Source organism: Lithobates pipiens, unplaced genomic scaffold, assembly GCF_037356315.1.
Source record: "Lithobates pipiens isolate NorthernLeopardFrog02 unplaced genomic scaffold, aLitPip1_a1.2 Scaffold_10, whole genome shotgun sequence".
Classification (NCBI taxonomy): Eukaryota; Metazoa; Chordata; class Amphibia; order Anura; family Ranidae; genus Lithobates; species Lithobates pipiens.
In genome coordinates this window covers 193,454,006-193,478,495 of record NW_027507686.1, presented here as the reverse complement: position 1 = coordinate 193,478,495, position 24,490 = coordinate 193,454,006, and the positions used below count along the sequence as shown (strand labels likewise).

General features: G+C 43.4%; 1 protein-coding gene across 8 annotated transcripts in view; it reads left to right on the top strand.

Annotated features, from left to right (window-relative positions):
- The window catches only part of PPP6R3 (protein phosphatase 6 regulatory subunit 3), a 185,295-nt gene that overhangs the window by 62,979 nt on the left and 97,826 nt on the right, over nt 1–24,490 (top strand). For all 8 annotated transcript variants that reach the window (XM_077460801.1, XM_077460804.1, XM_077460803.1 and 5 more), the window contains 7 exons: nt 451–637; nt 873–1,010; nt 3,508–3,573; nt 13,900–14,012; nt 15,460–15,573; nt 18,427–18,556; nt 24,052–24,204. In XM_077460801.1, coding sequence (XP_077316927.1) covers nt 451–637; nt 873–1,010; nt 3,508–3,573; nt 13,900–14,012; nt 15,460–15,573; nt 18,427–18,556; nt 24,052–24,204 — 901 coding nt within the window. The remainder of the gene's footprint in view (nt 1–450; nt 638–872; nt 1,011–3,507; nt 3,574–13,899; nt 14,013–15,459; nt 15,574–18,426; nt 18,557–24,051; nt 24,205–24,490) is intronic.

Below are 24,490 nucleotides of genomic sequence, written 5' to 3'. Positions count from 1 at the left end.
TGACATCGCTGGCTCCTGTGTCAGGTAAGTGACACATAATGGACTACTATGCGATGCATAGTAGTCAATTATGCTTTGCCTTTGCAGGGAATGAAAGAGGAAGTAAACTCATCAGGGTTCACTTCCTCTTTAATTTCATTCTGGTTTGTTTCCTGTTGAAGGTGGAGCCAGTAATCATTTAAGTAGCCGTCCTGAAGGATCTTTGAAATTTACTGGCATCACTAACATTATTCATAAAATATTTTGAAGTAAACCCCCACAAAGTTGGCGTTTTTCATTATGGTATTTTTTGTTGTTCAAATCTGACTGCAAACTGCATTAGTCAAATTTTTAGGCCCTCATATTGCTCTTTTGCACATTCTAAACTAGCTTATACATGATAGATGGTTATGAACTTTTATTACTGTGCTTTCAGTCAGCATGTTTAGCTTCTGATCTGTTTTCTTCTAGGTACCCCAATTTGTCTTGTGAGTTATTAACCTCAGATGTATCGCAAATAAATGACAGATTAGGAGAGGATGAATCTTTACTAAAGAGGCTCTACAGCTTCCTTTTAAATGACTCTCCGTTGAATCCACTGCTTGCTAGTTTTTTCAGCAAAGTATTGAGCATTTTAATCAGCAGGAAGCCAGAACAGGTATGTGTGAAGTTTTTATTCACCTTGTCCCTTGCCATGATTTTGCATTTTTGGCATCACATGCATACCAAGAAAAAATGATCTGTGTAACTTAATGGAAAAATGATGGCTTCAATCAGCTTTATGATAAATGTGTTTATTTTTATTTTATTTTTTAAGGGTTGCTTTAACAATGTTTCTTGGGTTTATGCTTTACACGTGATTTACATGTAAACCTTTTTGCTTAATTTTACAGATTGTAGCTTTTTTAAAGAAAAAAGATGACTTTGTCGACTTGATAATAAAACATATAGGTACCTCTGCAATTATGGATTTGCTGCTAAGACTTCTCACATGTATTGAGCCACCACAGCTAAGGCAAGATGTCTTGAATGTAAGTTTCGGTAACTTCTGTCCTTTTAGCCAATACTAATGCATGTGTATTAATGCAGGGTGTATGCACCAATTTCCCATAACTTTAAGTATTCAAATAACTTAAAGCAGAGTTCCACCCAAAAGTGCAACTTCTGCTTTAAGCAGTCCTGACCCCCCCGAGATTATTATTTATTTATTTTATTTATTTTTTGGTGTAGGGGAGCAGGTACTTGGATTTTGACAAATCTTGACTTCTGCCTAGGCAGCCACTCCCTCCCACGTCATTGCCTGGCCATTCAAGACATGCAGTGCACACCCGGCTGTGAAGCCGCAAGCTGTCAGACATGTGCCCACAGTAGTGACGCCTATGTTGCAGAGGGAAAAGGAGAAGCAAGGCTTTGGGTGGCCACATTGCTGGACCATGGGGCAGATGGGTGTGTTTTAAGTCGGAGGCTACACTTTTTGTAGCTGCTGACTTTTAATAAACACAGTAACGGGTGAATCACCGCTTTAAAGCGGTGTTCCGCCTGGGGGAAAAGAAAAATTGAAAACCGCTACAAATACTGTAGCTGCTGACTCTTAATATATATATATATAGACACTTACCTGTACAGGGAGCCCGCAATCTGAGCACCCATCCAATTTTCGGATTGGCTGTCTGGTTCTGCCACTTGTTGTATGGGAACTTATTCTTGGCCTTTTATAATGGTGGCGGAGAGGGGGGAAGGGGGGGCGATGAACTTCTGAGGGGTGGCAGAGTCTCCCAAAAGTGAGGAAGGGAGGGTACATGTCAAAACGGGTACCTGTGGAAGTTCCACTTGAACACCGCCTTCTCCCCCATTTTTGAAGGTTTGTTTTCTTTTTGGTAGCGTTTTACATAGTTGTAGCATGTACTTGCTCCCACTTCTTCTCAGAGTAGAAGTTCAACCCAAACAATACACAACACCCCAAATTAACTTTATTTTAATCATTTTTAAAGGGCAACTGTCATCTCTGTCCCGCAGCGGCTCCTCCTCTGACCCGCTGTTAACTCACTGACAGTCCCATTCACTTTACTGGGACGGTGGTGTGGCCGTGACACAAGGTGAGGGACGTGGGGGCAGCAGGTGAGTGGATGCCCGCTAACAGGTGCTTGCATGATGGATCTGAAATGACAGGCGCTCGTTAAATGTAAGGGCTCGTTCTTGCTGGTAGATAAAATATTTAATATTTGCAAACAAATTGAAGTTTTCCCATTTAGAATAAGCTGTCAGGTTAGTAAATATTCCCAAACTGAGTCGTTTACGGCCCGCTGCCATTTTGCTCCTCAAGAGAGGAATAAAGCACTTCAAGCTATGTACAGAAAGATCACAAGGTTTATAAGCTGCTTAGAAGGTTTCACTTTAAAGTGGAGGGCCACCCTGAAAAAAAATACATTAAAAATTTTAAAAAATCATTAAAAAAAAACAAACTTTTAACTTGCCAGAAATGCCTGTTGCTAGGCACATCATCCTAATCTGCCTCTTCCTCCTCCGCGGAGATCTTCTTTCTTCTCTCCCCCGTGCGGCGTCTTCTGGGTAATAGGGCGCTGTGTGTTCTGGGAACTGTGTCCCAGAACACAGCGCGCCCCATTCACAAAGCGCTGCTCGACTCGTGCATGCGCAGTAGGAAACGGGCAGTGAAGCTGCAAGGCTCCACTACCTGTTTCCCTTAGTTGAAATGGCGGCGCGGGCAGCCGAGGGACAGGTCAGCCTCGGGCGGCCATCATTGCGGGCGCCCTGGACAGGCAAGTGTGTTAAGTCAGCAGCTACAGTGTTTGCAGCTGCTGACTTTTAATTTATTTATTTTATTTATTTTTTTAAACCGGCCCTCCTCTTTAACTTTTAATGCTTGCCCTTCCTCCTCACTTACAGCCTGGTACAGATGCATTTCTCTTCAATTGTACAATTTTTAATTTTTTTTTTGTAGTGTACATAGATTTGCAAAACAATGGGATAAAGGAATATTCTTGAACTTTATCTCATATTGTTACTGTGAAATTGTGAGAATGCATCAATGCAGTGCATGTTATGTCAGCTTGTAGAGCTCTCATTCAGTGAATGAGTTTAACAAAAATTTAAAGATTTGCAGAATATACAGCCTCATTCTATCTACATAAGTAAGCTAAATTATTAATGTATCTTAAATGGGAATACTATCTTTAGGTTTAGATGTATAATTTTTTTTTTTAATACTCCAAAAGCATTTTATGAAAAAAAAAATCAAATTTTGATTTTTTTTTTTTTTATTTTTTTTTTTTTAAGTGCCAACATGGCCAAAACTGTACTTGTGCAAGCATATATTCTCTCCAATGTGTGGCAGGATGTTGATCTTTGTACATCTGTTCAACAGATATTTTAGTGCTTTTTTTTTTTTTTTTTTTCTTCAGTGCCGAGAAGAGCTTGCAATCCTCATTGAACAAAGCTTTCATTCTAAGTTATGCACTTTAGGCCAGTAGCTAGATATTTTTTTCCCATTTGTCTCTTCCTTTTTTATAGTGGCTAAACGAAGAGAAGATTATCCAGAGACTTGTAGAGTTAGTGCACCCTTCTCAGGATGAAGATGTAAGTATGACATTCACTTTCCACAGCACTTGCTGCAAAACCCCTCCTAGATGTCTTTATTGTTTTGATAGGTACTTTTATTGACTGCTAATGTTTTTTTGTAAATTAATGTCTTGAAGGAGAAATTGGCATGTTTGCATTAAAACTGGTTATGTAATCCCTATGCCTTTTTGTAAACAAAAAAAAAACTGCAACCTTTTTCTGTGGAAGGAGTCTTATGTGTAGCTGTGCAAGACTAACCTAGGAAAAATGTTATGTGAAAGGAGTTCCCCATGTAGTTCTATGTGTTGGGGAGGAATGGAGATGATGCAAATATACATTACTAGTCTCTGACTGCAGCTATCCTCAGGCCAGCCTTGGAGTGTTGCAACCAGGCTCTTATTGTTTCCGCTCTTATTGACACTACTGATCTGGTCACGGTCCAATAAATGGGAACAACTGGCGTGTGTGTGGAGGGCTCTGTATGTGCGATTTCTCTGGGAGATGGTCTTTTGCAAATTTTATGGTTTTTGAATTTACCAATTTTTAAACATTTACATATAATTGTGTGTTTTTATTTATTTTTTTGACCCAAACTATGACTTTGTCACTTGAGTAACTGCTTTCTACCCAGGTAACCTGTTTACCAGGCTGCTTTTTTTTTTTTTTTTGTGTGTGTGTGCAGTTGTTTGGCTATTTTGACCATGCCGAATAGGTGAGTGGTTAATTGAGTGACAATATTCATTAATAAAACTTGTTGCCTTATGTTTGTCACTGTGGATTGGGCAGTGTGCCATCTTATAGGCCACCAGACCAAAGGAAGACCTCTGTCCTTAAAGCGGAACTTTACCCATATTTTGGTAAAGAGGTTCTTTAGTAAGGAACATATGTTCCACAAGAATAATTGTGCTATAAGTTTCCTCTAGCATTGTTCCTTTTTCTTCTTGCTAGAGGCCACCATTTTGCTAAAGCCTTGAGCCCCAGCAGTAATTCATAAAACGGATCTAAACCATTTGATTTAACAATTTGAAAAAAGTTGCATTCCTGGAATGCTGAGATTGCTAACTTTCACATTTTGCTAGTGTCCTCAACCAAACTGTCAAATGTCTGGTGTCATAACTGATCGAATGTGCAGCACCATGGCAGTTGCAGATCAAACAGAAGCAGCTTCCTTTGCTGTAGACAGGAGGGTTTTATTCTGCTTTATAGTTGTAAGCAGATCAGCCTCTACAAACTTGGCAGTGCCTAAAGAAATTGAAAAAAACTGAGCATGTGCAGAGGTGAGACAGTGGTATTACTGAATTTTAAACTGTATAGACACTTTTTTTAATGTTTTACATAGCTTTATCTGAAAAATGGACCAGCCTGAAGTGATCTCACAGGACTTCATTTTCTGACTAAAGTTCCACTTTAACCTCCCTAGCGGTAATCCCGAGTCTGGCTCGGGTTGGGATTTTAATTACAAGAGCGGTAACCCCGAGCCAGACTCGGGTTTGCACCGCTCGATGCAGGGGAGGACACAGGGATCGTTACTTACCTTGTCCCCTGGATCCAGCGATGTCCGCCGCGCTGTGTGATCGAGCTGTCCTCCGCTCGATTCACAGTGCCGAATGCCGCCGAGCTCCGTTCCCTGCGACGTTACGACGCACGGGAGCGGAGAACGGCGGCAAATTCAAAAAAGTAAAAACACACACAGCACTGTAATCTTACAGATTACAGTGCTGTAGTAAAAAATACACACCCCCTTTGTCCCTAGTGGTTTGTGCAATGCCCTGCATGCACTTTTATATTATAAATACTGTTTTTTTTTTTACTGCTTGGAATTTGGAGATTGTCCATAGCAACCAAAACATGTCCCTTTTTTCATTTTTTTTTTTTGGATTTGATTACATTATTGAATAATTTTTATTATTCTTTATTATATTATAAACTTTATCATACCCGGGATGTCCGCTAGACTCTGGTTTGAAGAGATTTCAGAGCGTTATTCCTAAGAATTGCAGGACTACAAAATAAAAGCCAGATTTCCATGCAAAATAATTGTACCGCTTTCAGCACCTTATTCCAGACTGAATCATACTGCCAGGGAGGTTAAGGAACCAAACAAGCAGTTGGAGACTCTCTAGAGCTCTGTTCTTGCTGGCAGGTCATGTTCGTGTGTCTGTTTATAGCTGTGACTTTGACCAGTCAGCCAAAAGCTTGAAAAAAAAAATCAAAGGCTCTTGGAAAGAATCTGGTCATTTATTGCAGTTGATCCCTTGGTCATAAGACAACTGGAGCAAATGACTATAGCTTTAAACTACAGTTACTGTATGTTGTAAGTAGGGATGAGCCGAACACCCCCTGGTTCGGTTCGCACCAGAACTTTCGAACGGACCGAAAAAGCGTGCGAACTTTAGAACCCCATTGAAGTCTATGGGACTCGAATGTTCAAAATAAAAAGTGCTAATTTGCAATATATTGTCCTAAAAAGAGTTTGGGGACCTGGCTCCTGCCCCAGGGGACATGGGTCAATGCCTAAAATATTTTTAAAAACGGCCGTTTTTCGGGAGCACTGATTTTAATGATTAAAGTGAAAAAAAAAAAAAATGAAATATTCCTTTAAATATCATGCCTGGGGGTTGTCTATAGTACCACTTCACAGGCATACGTGTTTCCTGTGTTTAGAACAGTCCCTGCACAAAATGACATTTAACGGAAAGTCATTTAAAACTGCTTGCGGTTTTAATGTAATATCTGGTTCCGGCAATATGGATTAAAATCATTGAGAAAAATGGCATAGGTAGCCCCCCCCCCTGCCCTGCCCATTACCAGCCCCTTTGGGTCTTGTACGGATATTAAGGGGAACCCCGTACCCATATTAAAAAAGGAAAGGCGTGGGGCCCCCCAGGCCCTATATACTCAGGAGTATACAGGCGGTGAAAACAAGACGGACTGTGTAGGTGTGTGTGTGTGTGTGTGTGTGTGTTAAGTAGAATGTTTGTAATTTTGAACTGGTACATTTTTAAAGTGTAGCTCCTGTCAAAAGATCTATTTTTAAGCTTTTTGGAAAACATAGGGAAGGGTTATCCCTGTATAATTTTTGCCGTCTGTCTTTTTTTTTTTTTTTTTTTCATCTCTCTTCCTGTTGTCTCCTTCTGGAGACTTTGTAAGTTGGATGTTTGAAAGTAGGGGCCTGCCCTATATGCTCTGCAGAAATGGCGGAACAAGGTTTTGGTGTTGTCACAACACTGTAAGCCTTCAAAGTGACTCTTGATGGGCCCTGGAGTGCCCTGCTGTGAATGATTATATCAAGAATTGTAATTACATGCCATTGTTGAACAGTGGTAGAAAAATTGGGCCTTTTGGTGGTTGTGGTGGTGCCACAACACAAGTCCTCAGTTACACTCGGGCACGGGAACAGGCCCTGCTGTGAAATATTATATCAAGAATTGTAATTACATGCCCCTGTTAAACAGACGGTGAACATTTTGGGCCTTAGGCACTGCTTGCTGGTGCCACAACACTGCAACCTCTCCCAGATACTCTATTTGGAGTGCAGGAATGAGCCCTGCTGCAAAGCATTGCATCAAAAATTTTAATTGTTAAACAGGGCTGAAAAATTGGGCTGGTGGCATCACCCAGAACCAAAAAATGTTCTTCCAAGATATCAGTGGAGGAGGAAGAGGATAGACAATCAACATAATAGGACAGTCACTCGGCATCAGCATAGGCAGTCTTGGAGGGATGTGATATTTCAAAAGAAATTAGTCGGTTACATCAGCTTCAGGTGCTTGGTAGCTGGTGGTGATCCAAGACTGATTCATTATGAAGGTCAGTCGATCAACCGAGTCGGTGGACAGGCGCACCCTGTGATCGGTTACAAAGCCACCAGCAGCACTGAAGGTGCGTTCCGAAAGAACGCTGGATGCAGGACAGGCCAGTAGCTCAATTGCATACTGTGCAAGCTCTGGCCAGTGATCCATCCTCAAGACCCAGTAAGCCAGAGGATTTTCGGTGGGAAAGGTGTCCAAGTCTGACCTTGCCATTAGGTATTCCTGCACCCCACGTAAATCAGACGCTGGCAATGGTTGCTGGAACTGATCATACCTTGGGGCTGCGCACTAAAAAATTGTCTGAACTCATCGGTCAGATGGCCACCTTTTCCACCGCTCCTTCTGTGATTGACCGAAGCCTCAGTAACATATTTTCCAGGACCAGGAGTTTGTAACCTCCCGGTCTCTGGGAAACGCATTGCACAGACCTTTCTGCAAGGCCTCCCGGAGATGTCTCATCCTCTGCGACGGCAAGATAAGGTCGGCAACCTTACCCTTGTACCATGGATCAAGGAGAGTGGCCAGCTAGTAATGGTCCCTCTCCTTGATCCGAAGAATACAAGGATCCTTCCGCAGGCTTTTCAGGATCAGGGAGGCCATGCAGTGTAGGTTAGCTGAGGCATTCGGTCCGGAGTCCTCTAGGTCACTAAGGACAACATGATCCACAGCTACCTCCTCCCAGCCACGTACAAGTCCACGGGTTTCTTGGGACTGTAAATCATCCCTACAAAACTTCTGATGCTGAGTGCCAGCCTCCTCCGACAATAGGGGCCCTTGAGAGGCAAGGAAGTCCTCCTCCGATAAAGGGCGCCTTGAGAGGCAATGAACTCCTCCTCCGATAAAGGGGGCCTTGACCACTAGGTTAAGAACGTGAGCCACACAGGGCACATGGATCAGTTGTCCCTGTCGGAGGGCGGAGGGGTTGGTGCCATTGTAAGCCAATCAACCACCTCTCGGCCTACCCCTGCAGAGCTGACAAAATATCTTCCACAGTGTGGCTCCTGTCCCCCAAACAAACTAGTGCAAGCACGGCATGGCATTGTTTTTCCTGCGTACTTGCGTAGCCCCTTGAACGCCTACGGAGCACCGCTGGCTGAGGACAGAGCACTGGAAGAGGCCATGGAGGAAGAAGAGGGGGTGGAGGAGAGGGGTGTGTCACAACCAGTAGTAGCATTTTGGAGGCGTGGTGGCAGAACAACCTCCAACACTCCTGCAGCTTGTCCTGCATCCTTCCCGGCTGCCAGAAGAGTGACCCTATGGGCCGTGAAAGACCGGTAACGTCCCTGTCCATGCCTGCTGGACCATGAGTCAGCGGTAATATGCACCTTACCACTGACCGCCCTGTCCAGCGAGGCAAGGACATTGCCTTCCATATGCCAATAGAGAGCCGGAATCACCTTCCGTGAGAAAAAGTGGAGTTTGGGGACCTGCCACTGAGGAACTGCACATTGCACAAACTCACGGAAGGGGGCAGAGTCTACCAACTGAAAAGGCAGCAGTTGAAGTGCTAGCAATTTAGCCAAACTAGCATTCAACCGCTGGGCATGTGGATGGCTGGGAGTGAACTTCTTTTGACGGTCCAGTAGCTGGGGCAGGGAAATTTGCCTGCTACAATCGGACGTGGGTGTACTGCTAGCAGAGTGCCCGCAAGCACTTGGCTGTGACGCACCTAATTCTACACCTTCATTCCTCTCAGTGCAGGTTTCAGAGAGGACTGAAGATCTAGTGGGGTTTGAGATCCCAGCTGATGAGGAGCAAGGAGAAGTCCGCTTTGTTCTTTGTGGGTCTTTGAGGTAAGCTTGCCAATGAGTTGCATGGCAGGTCAACATATGTCTGGTCAAGCATGTAGTGCCCAAGCAGCTGATGGTTTTGGCCACGCGACATACGCTTGAGACATATGTTGCAAATAACAGCGGTGCGATCTGATGCACTCATCTCAAAAAAGCCCACACCAAATAACTTTTAGAATAACGCGCAGATGCAGCGCCCTGCACAGGCGGAGCTCTGCGGTGTGATTCAGTCGGTGTGCGGCCCCATAAGCTGGCCCCCGGAGGGCATCCTGCCTCATTGGACACGTGCCTCCTCCTCCCTCCTACCGGGCACCCACGTGGAGTCGGTCCCCTCATCATCCCCTACCTCTTCATCACTGGAGCAAACCTGGCAGTATGCTGCAGCTTGTGGAACATGATTGCTGTCCTTCAGCATCCCCTCTCTGCTCTCACGCTACTGCCTTCCTCTGAGTATCCTCATCAGAGCCTACAAAACACTGGGCATACTCCTGGAGCATGTACCCAACACTGCTCAAACAGTTCGGGGGACTCCTCAGGAGGACGTGGTGGGTCTAGGGAAGGAGTCACTGATGATGACATTCAGATGAGGGAAGAGGATGCATTGGCAGCTACTTTGCTAGTACCCTGAGCCTCGGTGGGAGAGGAGGAGGAAGAGGGCTTGGTCACCCACTCTACCAAGTCTTCGGCATGATGCGGCTCAACAAGTCCAGCTGCCGAAAATAAGGACAAGCGTGTCCCATGGCCACATATTGATTACGATGCACCGTGTCCACGACCAGCACTGTTGTCTCTAGACACAGAGCCCGCTTGCCCTCTTTTATTGGCTCGTGCCCGTCTGCCTCTCCTTGTTGGCCTTCAGACATGGTAATGGCCTGCAGGGAGATGGGAAAACCAGCAATTGGGTCGTGTATATTGTGCTGGAAGCACACGACGCCAACTAACTCCTGCAGATGCCTGTATGATAGAACACCAGCAATTAAAGGGTAGATACCGGTGTATACTGTGCTGTGCTGGAGGCACACAACACCAACTAATTCCTGCAGATGGCTCAATTAGAGAACAGCAATAAAGGGTAGATACAGGTGTATTCTGCGTTGAAGGCACACAGACAACACCCACTAACTCCTGCAGGCGCCGAAGCAATACACAAGGCCGCTGCACTGGCGGCCTTGTATAGTGTGGGGCGTGTACTACACAGCCTGAGCTATAATTGGCCACAGACATCCGGCCTGTGGCCAATCATGTCTCTTCTCGGCGCTGTGATTGGCCAAGCATGTGGGGTCACAGTGCATGCTTGGCCAATCATGAGCCAGCAATGCACTGCGATGGCGCAGTGCATTGTGGACTGAGTGCCACGCGAATTTGGCACTAGCGGCCCACAGAGTTCTGGCTTCGCCGAACGGGCGAACAGCCGGTGTTCGAGTCGAACACCAAGCTCATCCCTAGTTGTGAGACACTGGTTAAAGTGTTGGCCTGCAGAACCTGCTTGCTAGAGGTGCTTGCTCTGCATGGTCTTTTGAAGGACATTTCTTTGGTTAAACTCCTTGATGCCTTTATCAAGGATGGCAAGAGCACTTGTTTTCAGCCAAAGAAGCCCAAAACACATGCTCAGAAGTCTTGCTGGAGGCTAAGAAAAGTCCTTTTTGCAGTACAGGACACGGGCAATGTTTTTTGACCTTGGGTTATAGGATCATACCGTTTCGTGACTTGACACTGGCAGAGCTTTGGAGAATATGCCCCCCTGGGCACCTCCCATAGAATGCTATATTTAATAATTTTTTTGTATCCCAAGTTGACTCTTAGTCAGAGAAATCACTTAACTAGGTATTTACCATTCTCTTTCAATTCTTCAGTCAACTCAATGTCTTCTAATGCCACAATATCCATATTGGTGCAACATTGGGAGCCAAACGCAGACCCCATGCTGTGGGGCGGCCGGTAATGTTGCTCCAGGCACTGGATCCTGCATGGGCACTTACTTTGCACTTAGTGCAACATGTGTAATCAGCTGCAGGATGCTATACAGGTCCTGGGCTGTGGTCCATCCCTATGGAACCCACTCCCTGAAGACTCATTTGCGGGTACGACAAGAGGCTGATACAGATAAAGCTTGAACATTGTATACAGTCCTGTGTTCTGAACAAGTCGTGGTCACCCTGTATGCTTCTAAACACTACTGTTAAGACTTTGGCAATATTTGACTTGTCTTCACTACAGTGGAAACTTCAAACTTTGGCACTAAGTGTCACTCAAAGCTTAGTCTGAGATGGATGACCAGGTTTTAAATCGCAACAAGGAAAAAAAATCACTATTTTCTGCCATTTTCTTCTAAAGCCCTTATATGGTACTCGGGCTCTTCTCCCCTTTTACCATGCCACAGGACCATTTACACACTGGGTTGATCCATTCTCCTGGACATGCTTGCCTTTTTTTTTTTTTTTTTTTTTTCCACACCATACTCTGAGTACCTAACAGGAGAATGCCCTCACATGTAGCTATGGAGGAGACCAGGCAAAGGGGAGCCATTGCATAACAGCAGGCAAGTATTCTGCCTGCTGAAGTCTTCCATAACGCCTAGGCCTTGTGCACACTGGACGTTTTTTTAGATGTTTTTACAGCAGCTGTTTTTGGCTTCAGACATTTTTTTACAATCAAACTCCCCATCGTGTTATCCTATATGTCCATGCGCACACAGGCTGTTATCGGCAGTTTTTGGCTGGGGTGTTTTTTTACTTTAAAAAACAAAACAAAAAAAAACTAGTGGGTTCATAGAGGTTTTTCAGCTGTAAAAACGATTCAAAAGCAGATTTTTTATTTTTTTTTTTTTTTTTTTTGCATCTGTATTGCAATTCCTTAGGCAAAAAAGAGCTTTGATACAGCCTTCTCTGACCAGGGCTCAAAAACTCCTCCTCTTCAACACCCATGTCTGTTGTACCTGAATCCAAACCTGATCTGCCTGCCCTAGATGAGACCAGCATAAGGGACTGAAGAGGGTGTTGAGGACTTCTGAGTGATCTATGTACATTGTAGGTATTCTAACAAACTTTGTTGCAGATTCCTAACGTGTTCTGAAAAAAATGGCAGTTTGTCCATGTGCAAATCTGTATGGGAGTGATTTAACCACTTCAGCCCTATACGATTTTACCCCCCTTCCTTACCAGAGCACTTTTTGAGATCCGGCACTTCGTCGCTTTAACTGACAACTGCGCGGTTGTGCAATGTTGCACCCAAACAAAATTGAAATTTTTTTCCCCACCAATAGAGCTTTCTTTTGGTGGTATTTGATCACCTCTGCGGTTTTTATATTTTGCGCTATAAATGAGAGAGCGACAATTTTGAAAAAAAAACACACAATTTTTATTTATTTTTTTTGCTAAAAATATCCCATTTAAAAAAAATAAAAATTCCCGCAGTTTAGGCAGATACGTATTCATATTTATTTGTGGTAAAAATTGCAATAAGCGTATATTTATTGGTTTGCGCAAAAGTTATATTGTCTACAAAATAGGGGATAGATTTATGGCTCCCCCCCTCGTGACTGCGACATTGTGACAGACATATTGGACACTTGACACACTTTTGACACATTTTTGGGATCATTTACACAGCGATTGGTGCTATAAAATTGCACTGATTAATGTGTAAATGTGACTGGCAGGGAAGGGGTTAATATGTTCCCTGTGAGTGATTTCTAACTGTGGGGGGAGGGGACTCACAAGGGGAGGAGACCAATCGGTGTTCCTATGTACTCGGAACACACCATCGGTCTCCTCTCCTCTGACAGGACATGGATCTGTGTGTTTACATACACAGATCCACAGTCCTGTGTTCCTGGGCAGCCGCTGGGCACGCGCGCCAGGTCCCGAGTGACTCCGCTGGTGCCGGCGGCGCGTGCCCCCCCCCCCCCCCCAGGCGACCGGGAGAACTTCATATGACGCCTGCCCAGGATGGGAGATCCCATCTGTGGGCGTCATATTACTATGGGTGGGTAGGGAAGTGGTTAATGGCAATCAGCTGCTGCACCTGCAGGTCTCTGAGAAACTTGGCACGGTCTGCATTCCTATTTAGATATGATTTTTCTTTTAGGAGTATCTCACCAAAAACATTTTTGTTGCAAACCTGATTTGTATCCTAGTGCAGGCTTCTGGGAAAATCAATGAGTCAATCGCACAAACGAGAAAGGACATTTCTGGGGGTCGTTCTGTAAACCATTTTTGTACAGACTGCTTCCAGGTTGCCATATTGCTTTGCATTTTATATAACATTACAGCGCTGCAAATTTAAAAGCAAAGGTAAATTTTATTAACATTCAATTACAATCTGACTGGGTTGTTGTACAAGGTCCCCTCCCACTGCTTATGAAAGATTCAACAGCTAATGAGCCTCTTGGGTCGCTTTTCTGAGAGCCAGCTGAAAAATAAAATACCTGGGTGATGGCTGATGGCTTCAGCCATAACCCTGTTAAACCCCACGTGTGTGTATTTATAAGTACACACCTTTTCTCATGTCCCTGTGTTTTGCAACTATATTGAATCGTTAATTTGTAAGGGCATTCTACAAAGTTCAGAATGGATGTAATTGGTGTGAAGGTTTTGTTGTAGAGCAGGCTGCTGTGCTCCATCGTACATCCTAATTTATACCCCCATCTATTTCCAGAGGGCTTTTTAAAGATACAATTGTTATAGCTTGCATTTGTTTGAGGATCTACAGGAATATGTGTAACTGTTCTTTTCTCCATTCAGAGACATTCTAATGCATCACAGTCCCTTTGTGAGATTATACGTCTGAGCAGGGATCAGTTGTTACAAGTGCAGAACAGCCCGGAACCAGACCCTCTGCTGGCCACGTTAGAAAAGTATGTCTTTTTAGCTCTGTATGTTATTTTAAAAAGAACATTGTGCTTTGTGTGCATTTGTTAGAAGCTTGCCCAAATGGGGAATGATCGGTGCTGATGAAGCTATTTTTGATGCACAAAACTTTGACTCTTAGTTACTATGCAGTACAGTGGCAGTAATTCTACTTTACTGTGACAATATCTCAAATGGCACTCTGGGTGCAGAAACTTCCAATGAGATCCATGCATTTACCTTGCTGCCCCCCCTTGTTACTAAAGCTGACTGAGTTGCATTTCCCTAGATTTCAGAGCCTCTGTTGCAATTCAGTCTTCTAGGCTGCAGCTTTTGAAATGAGAAGCAGGATGTTACGGCTGACTGATTTTTAGAATGATACCATGCGGTCAATTTACTAACCTTTCCCGCATGCGATAAGTAACGTGACTCATTTACATTATCGCATATGATGGTCCAATTCACAAAAAATATATTTACCGTAATATAATTTAAAACCTTTTTTTATTCTTCACCAGGGCTCTGCTGCCGATTTTTATTTTAGGGAGGTATTTGTCAAACAGCGTGGGAATTACTTTCTGAATTAGGCCAAATCTATATATCTGAATTCAGTTCTGATCCCTAATTATGATGGTTTGGGGTTAATGAGGATTTTTATAGTGCCAACAGTTTACGCAGAGCTTTACAACATAAGGGCAGAAGGTACAATTACAATACAGGTTAATACAGTAGGCCCTGCTTGATAGAGCTTATAATCAAGTCTTGGGTTTTTATTTAAATGTATTCTCTGCTGCCCCTCCTAGGAGCCTCATTAGAGATGCAGAAGTCCAGTCCTTCAGTTACATGGTTATGTCTGCTGTTCTGTCTTCCACTAGCATTGTAGGTTTGTGTTTATGGTTTGCGTTCCACAGTGGTAAATAAAGCGGAATTCCACCCAAAAGTGGAACTTCTGCTCATTTGTTTCCTCTCCCTGTCCGGTGCCATAATTGGCACCTTTCAGAGGGGATGGGGGGGGGGGGACAGGATACTGTCTTTTGATACCTGTCTTTTGACAGGTATCCTATTCTCACTTCCGGGAGTCCATGCCGCGGCACTTGAGGTCACCTCGGGGCTCCCCCCTGTCGCTGGGCCAGTAGAAGTGGGGTCTTGCGCATGCGCAGTAGGGTTCCTGGTGTGAAGCCATAAGGCTACACTGCCATGTTCCCTTACCCACAATGGCGGCAGCAGCACCTGAGAACTGATGGAAACATCAGCTGTGGTGCCGACATCGCTGGACTCCAGGACATGTTCCATTACAAACCAGCAGCTGCAGTATGCGTAGCTGCTGGCTTTAAATTTTATTTATTTATTTTTGTGGACCCCCGCTTTAATGTATCAACTACTACTATGGCACAGATGCAGAATGTTTAAAATTTGGTTCTGATTTTGTTTCCTCCTGATCCTATTTATTTTTAGGCAAGAAATTTTAGAGCAACTTTTATCAAATATATTTTTAAAAGAGAAGAATGAATCTGCAATTGTCAGCGCTATCCAAATATTGCTGACTCTACTAGAAACCAGACGGCCAGCGTAAGTGGAAATCTAACCTCTTGTTTCCATGATCTTGTGGTACTGATTTTTCATAAAGACTTGTAAAATTATATAGTTTAGTTGAAAAGGACACAAGTCCATCCAGTTCAACTCACAGGGAGAGAGGGAGAATACACATTTGAAAACCTTTTTCATATACAAAATCTTCTACCCACGGTTGAGCCAGAGAAAGGCAAATAAAAAATAAAGCATGATCCAATGTGCTTGGATCCGATATTCCCTGGATCAGCGTTGCCTAATAAATATTAGTATCCAGTTGTATTTTGTGCTTTTAGGAAATAATCCAGGCTTTTTTTTTTTTAACAGAGCTGGACAGGACTATCTCCTGAGGAAGTCTATTCCATATTTTCACAGCTCTTACTGAGAACCTTTCCATATTTGGAGGTTAAAGCGCTTTTCTTCCAGATGTAAAGAGTGCCCCCTGTCCTCTCTAATGACCTTAAAGTGAATGGCTATGCTCAGTTCACTATATGGACCACTTGTGTATTTATACATGGTGACCATATCCCCCCCCTTATTTTCCCCTCCCCATAGTGGAGCTCCTAAATGCCCCCCTTTGCACTTTCTCCTGGTGCCCAAAACTGAACTGCATATTCCAAATGAGGTCTTAATGCTTTGTACAGGGGCAAATGCTATCTCTCTGAAGTCAATACCTCCTTTGTATTTAAAAAAAAAAAAAAAAAAATTGTTCTCTCTTTGGAAACTGCAGCTTGGTTCTGCATGCTATTAAGCTTGCCTACCAGAACACCCAGATTGTCTATGCCATTGATTCTCCCAGTTGCACTCCAGCCCAGTATGTGTGATTGCTTTGCTTGCATCTATCTAGCAAGGTTACTTTGCGGCATAAGCAACGACGGTGAGATCTCTGCAGTGTGTAAATGTGCTTTCACTGAACAAAAATGTTGTGCATACAAATCTATTAACTATTGGGAATACAGTGCAAGACATATAGAGAGAGGTATGTGTGTGTATATATTACTTTATAGCAAAAATACTGATTTTAACTTTTAAGCAACAAAAGTGAAACATAGGCTTAGGCATGAAAGGGTTGACAAACATAACACAATCATGCATAGTCTTGGCCCCCAAGTGCATAACTACATTTATAAACATCAAATGTCATTTGCTGCATAGTTGCCCAATTAAACAGTGCATTGCGGTAGTCTAAGTTGGAGACCTTCTGTAAGGACATTATTCCACTCTACCCTGACGATATAGGTCCAGGAGACACTGCAACATGGTGCAAGTGGTAATTGTAAAATATGATGTAGTTACAGTGATCAGATTTTATATCACATTTTGTTTTTTCTTGCATGTACTTCAATTTATGCTACTACTTTTTACAGCGTACAAATCTTAAAGTGGGGTACCCCCTAAAAAAAAAAATTAAGTCAGCAGCTACAAATACTGCAGCTGCTGGCTTTTAATAATCGGACACTTACCTGTCCCGGGTTCCAGCGATGCGGGGGAACGAAGCCCCCCCTCGCTCCCCGCTCCGCTCGCGGCGCCGTCATGCATACTGTGGGCACCCGGCTGTGGCTTCACAGCCGGGCACCCACTGCGCATGCGCGAGCGGCGCAGGGCGCCGTGATACGCCGTACAGTCACCTGGGACACGTGACAGGTCCCAGGTGAATGTGCGGCGCGAGGGGAAGTGATGTCACCAGCCCGGGCAATGAAGAAGGCAGACTACGAGGGACCCCCTAGCAACCGGTATTTAGAGGTGAGTAAAAATTTTTTTTTTTGCAAATTATTTTTTTTTTAAGAATTTTAAGTAGTTTTATTTTTTGGGGGGCAACTCCACTTTAAGTCCTGACGGTGTCGAAACGCGTCAGTTTACAATTATTGTACATTATATGCTGCAAATGCTCCCACTTGCGCTGGTGCTTTAATGTTTATATCCCCTGTACCACAGCTCTTATATTAACCAATTATCCTCCCACATTCACTATTTAAAAAAAATCGCAGTTTTTTATTTTTTTTATATTTTGTCTAATAAAATTGAAGTCTATTCTTCCTTCGTATCATATTTTTTTTTCTTTAAATTTCTGCCTAGAAAACCCCATATGGAAGAATTTCCCTCTGACGATTTTCAGGGGTGTGCAGCGTTGTCCTTTTTCTCTGAATTGTGTCCCCTTTTTTATGTTTTGATTATTCCACTACATAGCTTGGTGTCATCTGCAAACACTGAATTGGTACTTTTAATCCCAGACCCAATATCATTTATAAATTAAGGCTCCCAACACTGAACCTTGGGGTACATCACTGATCACCTTAGACCATCCAGAGTAAGAATGCTTAACCTCTTACTCTCTGAATTATTTGGTCTTTTAGCCAGTTTTCTATCAATGTAGAAACAGATCCCCCCCCCCCCAGCCTGTAGACTTTACCTTGCACATTAGCCATGTGTGGGGAACTGTGCCAATATTTTTGCAAAACCCAACGATCTACACAGCTACTCCTTTGTCTAAGGTTTTGCTTAATGTCTTTCATGAATCCTTGCTGTCTATTGAGTTTTGCCTTGGGGGGAAATAAATATATATATACAATTTTTAAAAAGCTTCTATGTGATCTTTAATTTAAACTCTGTAGTTACTTGGTAAAGACTGAAGTTATATAAACTGTCTTCAAATATTGTATAACAAAAACCTAAGGTGGTACTAAACATGAGTTGTAACTAATCTGGTTATCCTCAAGTAGATCTGGATATCCTGGAGTACCTTTTTTAATATGACAAATACATCTTGGCTGCCATTTTTCAGACTTCTGGACTGTGTAATTTTCCTATTATATGTGTCCTTGCTTATATTGATGCTTTTTTTTTATTTTACAGTTTTGAGGGTCATATTGACCTATGTCCACCTGGTCTCAATCACTCTGCATTTTCAGTTAACAAAACGGTCTTGACTGCTATTCAGGAAAAACTTCCATCCTTTCACCAGCTACTCCTGGACCCTCCAAAAGTAATTGCGCTTCCTTACTATGATCTAGCTATGAAACTGCAATCCCCCTTTATCTTATTTGCTGTATTTGTGTTTATTGACCTTATTAATCGTTGGGCATGGGGGCCCTTTATTATGGAAAGCTCAGAGTAAAGTATGCAGTTGTCATTCACCAGGAATATTCTTAGATGGAAATCCAACATTTCATATTCCTGATATGTGCTTGCTGTCCCATGTACTTTTAAAAAAATGTATCCTGTTTTCTTTGTATTCCATTGTGTGAAGTCCCTGGTGTTCCGGCCAGTCCTCCTTAAGTCCTAATAAAACAGACCACACTAGGAATGAGACCAGTGTGGTCAGTTCTCTAGCTTTGCTGAAAACTTGGCTTGCTCTCCTCCAAGTCATCAGTCTTGTTCTGACGTGCGCCCTTCCCTGCACAGCCATTCACTGGGAAGATCATGATGCTGTTCCTCCTCCTCAAGCTCCTTGTGCAGCAGAGAACTGCGCTTGTGTGAGCACTTGTATAAAAAAAGTATTTATAATGTGAGATGGGTATAATATGAAGGGTGACATTTTGATCAAGAAAAATTGGAACTCTGGCCTGTTAACAAAATGTCTAGGATTGATTAAAATTCAGTCAGGTACTTCCTGGAGTTTGGCTTGTATACTTTTGAATCCCTGAACACCAACTAGTGTATATATGTGTATATCGATAGATGGATGGATAGATAGATATATAATATTCTCTAATCTCTATCAAAAGTGAGTACACCCCTAAGTGAAAATGCACAAATTGGGCCGAATTTGCCATTTTCCCTTGCCGGTATCATGGGACTCATTAGTGTTAAAGGGTCTCAGGTGTGAATGGGGAGCAGGTGTGTTAAATTTGGTATCGCGCTCTCACACTGGTCACAAGAAGCTCAACATGGCACCTCATGGCCAAGAACTCTCTGAGGATCTTAAATTGTTGCTCTACATAAAGGTGGCCTAGGCTATAAGAAGACTGCCAAGACCCTTAACCCCTGTTCACACCTATGCGAATTACATGTACATTTCCCCGCATCTAATTCGCATAGTAGGAGAATGTGACTGGCTCCCTATGGAGCCGGATCACATATCTCCGGGGCTGCTGCAGAGCGCACTGCAGAAAAAAACGTGCGTGTCTTTGGCTCAGTTTCAGGGCCGAATTCAGGCATAGAATTAGCCCTGATTCGTCCCTGAAACGGGGAACGGGAACGCACAGCGCTCCTGTGCGTTCCGCAGCAGGATATAGTGTGAACCCAGGCTTAAACTGAACTGCAGCACAGAGGCCTAGACCATACAACGGTTTAACAGGACCGGTTCCACTCAGAACAGGCCTCGCCATGGTCGACCAAAGAAATTGAGTGCACGTGCTCAGCGTCATATCCAGAGGTTGACTTTGGGCAATAGACATATGAATGCTGCCAGCATTGCTGAAGAGGTTGAAGGGTTGGAGGATCAGCCTGTCAGTGCTCGGACCATATGCTGCATCAAATTGGTCTGCATGGCTGTCATCCCAGAAGGGATGATGCACAAGAGAGCCCACAAACAGTTTGCTGAAGACAGCCTAAGGACGTGGATTACTGGAGTACAGACAAGTGTCTTGCCTACAGTTAGCAATGATGGTGTGTGTGTGTGTGTCATGGTGTGGAACTGCGTAAGTGCTGCCGGCACTGGAGAGCTACAGTTCATTGAGGGAAACATGACTGCCAACATGTACTGTGACACTGAAGCAGAGCATGATCCCCTCCCTTCAGAGATTGGGCCGCAGGTTAGTATTCCAACATAATGACCCTAAACACCCCTTCAAGATTACCACTGCCTTGCTAAAGAAGCTGAGGGTAAAGGTGATGGACTGGCCAAGTATGTCTGCAGACCTAAACCCTATTGAGCATCTGTAATGCATTCTCAAACAGAAGGTGAAGGAGCACAAGGTCTCTACCATCCACCAGCTCTGTGATGTCGTCATGGAGGATTGGAAGAGGATTTCGCTGGCAACCTGTGAATCTCGTGTGAACTCCATGCCCAAGAGGGTTAAGGCAGTGCTGGAAAAAATGGTGGCCACACAAAATATTGACACATTGGGCCCAATTTGGACATTTTCACTTAGGGGTGTACTTTATTTTTTACCAAAGTGTAATTTCTTCAGTGTTGTCACATGAAAAGATAGAATAAAATATTTATAAAAATGTGAGGGGTGTACTCACCTTTATGAGATAGTGTGTGTGTGTGTGTGTATATATAATTTTCCTTGTCATTCAATTGTTTTGCATTGAAATAGCTGTGTAAGCTCCCTGTTTCTGTCAAATGTACCCTTCCCTGTGTTGTGCTCATACGTTTACATACTCTGGCAGACTGTATGATCTCTTGGCCATTTTTCAGAGAATATGAATAACACAAAAACAATGTTTTTCACTCAGTTAATGTTTGGCTTAAGCCATTTATTATCAGTCCACTGTTTTTACACTTTATTTTCATATCATGACGACAGGAGCTACCCAAAATACCCTGATCAAAAGTTTACATACCCCAGTTCATAATACTGTGTATTGCCCCCTTTAACATCAGTGACAGCTTGAAGTCTTTTGTGGTATTTGTGGATGAGGCTCTTTATCTTAGATGGTAAAGCTTCCCATTCTTCTTGGCAAAATGCCTCCAGTTCCTGTAAATTTTTGGGCTGTCTTTCATGAACTGCACATTTGAGATCTCCCCAGAGTGGCTCAATGATATTGAAGTCAGGAGACTGAGATGGCCTCTCCAGAACCTTCACTTTTATTCTGCTGTATCCGACAGGTCGACTTGGCCTTGTGTTTTGGATCATTGTCATGTTGGAACGTCCAAGTACGTCCCATGCGCAACTTCCTGGCTGATAAATGCAAATGTATAACCTACTGCATTCGTCTTGCCATCAATATTGACCAAATTTTCCTGTGCCTTTTTTGTAGCTTGCACATCCCCAGAACATCAGCGATCCACCTCCTGTGTTTCACAGTAGAAATGGTGTGTGCCTTTCATCAGGCCTTGTTGACTCCTCTCCAAATGTAGCGTTTATTGTGGCCAAAAAGCTCCATTTTGGTCTTATCACTTCAAATGACTTTGTGCCAGAAGTTTTGTCTTGTCTCTCTGCAGTTTGCCATATTGTAAGCGGGATACTTTGTGACATTTGGGTAGTAATGGCTTTCTTCTGGCGACTCGACCATGCAGCCCAACTATCTTCAAATGTCTCCTTATTGTGCATCTTGAAACAGACACACCACAAGTTTACAGAGTTCTACATTTCACCTTAAGTTTGTGGGTTTTTCTTTGCATCCTGAACAATTTTCCTGGTAGTTGTGGCTGAAATTTTAGTTGGTCTACCTGATCGTTTTTTGGTTTCAGCAGAACCCCTCATTTTCCACGTCTTGATTAGAGTTTGAACACTGATACATTCTGAATTCCTTGGATATCTTTTTATAGCCCTTTCCTGTTTTATACAGTTGAACTAACTTTTCCTGCAGATCTTTTGACAGTTATTTTGCTTTTCCCATGACTCAGAAGCCAAAAACGTGCAGCACTGGATGAAAGATGCAAGGGTCTGTCAGGAGTCCATAAACTCATTTACATTTTAGGCCGGGTTCACACTGGTATGGCAAACACGGACATTGGGAGCTCATGTCGTATGAAAATCAACGTTTCCCTATGGGAGCCTTCTTAACTGGTTTGACACAAGTCGGTCTAACTTTGAAAATGCTCCCTGCACTTCTTTGGTCCAACTTTGATCCTACTTCAGCCCGTTGAATATCAAAGGGATCGCCGTCTTAACTGATCCGGCAAGCGACTTGTGCTCTCATCTTGAAGGGGGAACTACACGCCAAACTTTTTTTTTTTTTTTTTTTTTTTTAACGGCATGGGTTCCCCCTCTAAGAGCATACTAGGCCCTTTTGGTGTGGTATGGATTTTAAGGGCCCCCACCCTATGTGAATGAGTATAGGGTAGATTGTACTCCTACCCGTTCACCAAAAAAAAAAAGTCTCAAAACGCATTACACGTATTTATTAAGTAATTTATGAAGGCAGCTCCGTTGTCTTGTCTCCCCCCCTCTCCAGCTATTCTGCCTCTGTCGGTTCTTCTAGCCCTCTCCGGTCCTCCCCCTGTCCACTGCCTTCTGCCTCTGCCAGGTCTTCTCCGCTGTCTAATTGCTCTTTTGCTGGGTCTTCTCCACTGTCTGCTAGCCCTCTCCGGCTCTTCTCGCTCTTTTTTTTTTTGCAAGGTCTTCTCCCTCTGTTCCTCCGATGCTGACTTGGCGCTCTCTTCTGCTCTAATGCTGGTTGTGCGGTGTTCCCCTACTTATATTAGTATGAGGCGGGGTCGCCGGTTGATGTGACCCGGAGGCCCTGCCCCATATTATGTCACCACCCGGAGCATGATGGACAGTGATGTCATAGGGCACAGGCTCTGTGATTGGCGAGTCTACGAGACTCTCCTGATCACCGATCCGTGCAAGGGGTCGATCCCGACCCCTTATCACGTGATCAGCTGTCAGCCAATGACAGCTGATCATGTGATATAACGGAGCCAGTAATCGGCTATTATTCCTCCTCGTGCTGTCAGCGCGAGGAGAAAAAAAAAAGCCGATCACCGGCGGCCGTGATCGGGACATCAGTCCCCATCACGGCCAGCCCTGCCAGTGCCCACCTGCCCCCTGCTTTGCCTGCCTAAATAAAAAAAAATGTGTCCCCCCCTGTCAGTGCCACCCAGCAGTGCCCACAGTCTGCCTCAACAAAGGTGCTGCACCCCAGTGCCGCCCATCAGAGCCACCTATCAGTGCCCATCAGTCGTACCTATCAGTGCCCCTTAGTGCCACCCATCCGTGCCATCTTATCTTTGCCCATCAGTGCCGCGTTAACTATGCCTATCAGTGCCCACCACTGCAGCCAATCAGTGCCGCCTCATCAGCGCACTTCAATGAAGGAGAAAAATGACCTGTTTGCAAAATTTTATAACAAACTAATAAACATGATTTTTTTTTTTTTTTTTTTGCATCTTTTTTTGTTTGTTTAGCAAAAAATAAAACTCCCAGCTGTGATTAAATACCACCAAAAGAAAGCTCTATTTGTGGGAAAAAATGATAAAAATTTCATTTGGGTACAGTGTTGTATGCCCGCACAATTGTCATTCAAAGTGCATCAGCGCTAAAAGCTGAAAATTGGTCTGGGACTGAGGGGGGGTTAAGTGCCCAGTAAGCAAGTGGTTAAAGAGAAACACAGGTGATTGATAATGGCTTCAGCCAAACGCTAACCATGAGTGAAACAAATTTTTTTTGTTATCATTCATATTCTCTGAAAAAAGGCCAAGAAATCATAAATTCTGCCAGGGTATGTAAGCTTATGAGCACAACTGTACATCAGCTCACTCTAGCATTCTCTCCAATGTACTTCACATGAACTTAGTGTTTTTGTGCAGAGTACACAATTTGTGTGCAAGTGAATTTTAAATGTTTGTTTTTTCTTTTACAGACTGATGTCATGAAGACAACTTGGGGAGTCCTAGATCCTCCTGTAGGAAATACTCGGTTACATGTTATCAGATTGATAGCAAGTTTACTGCAGACAAATACGCACAGCATTAATTTAGAGTTAATTGAGCTAAACACTATAGGAGTCATTCTGGTAAGTGTCCATTAGTTTTATGTTCGATGAAAATATTAAGATGTATAGAGCTGAATACAATTTTAACAATGCTTACATGCTCTGATCTCTGCCTGTTCAAAGGCACCTAGTACATAGCTTTAAATGTTGATGTAGGTATCCTTGTCTAGGTGGCAATTGCCCTTTCTACTTACTGGTATATAATATGTATTTTTAATATATAAATATATATAATTTTTTTTTTTTTTTCTGTTTTCTTTTCAAAGACACGCAAATGCATGCAATAATACCAATTTGAGACACAAAT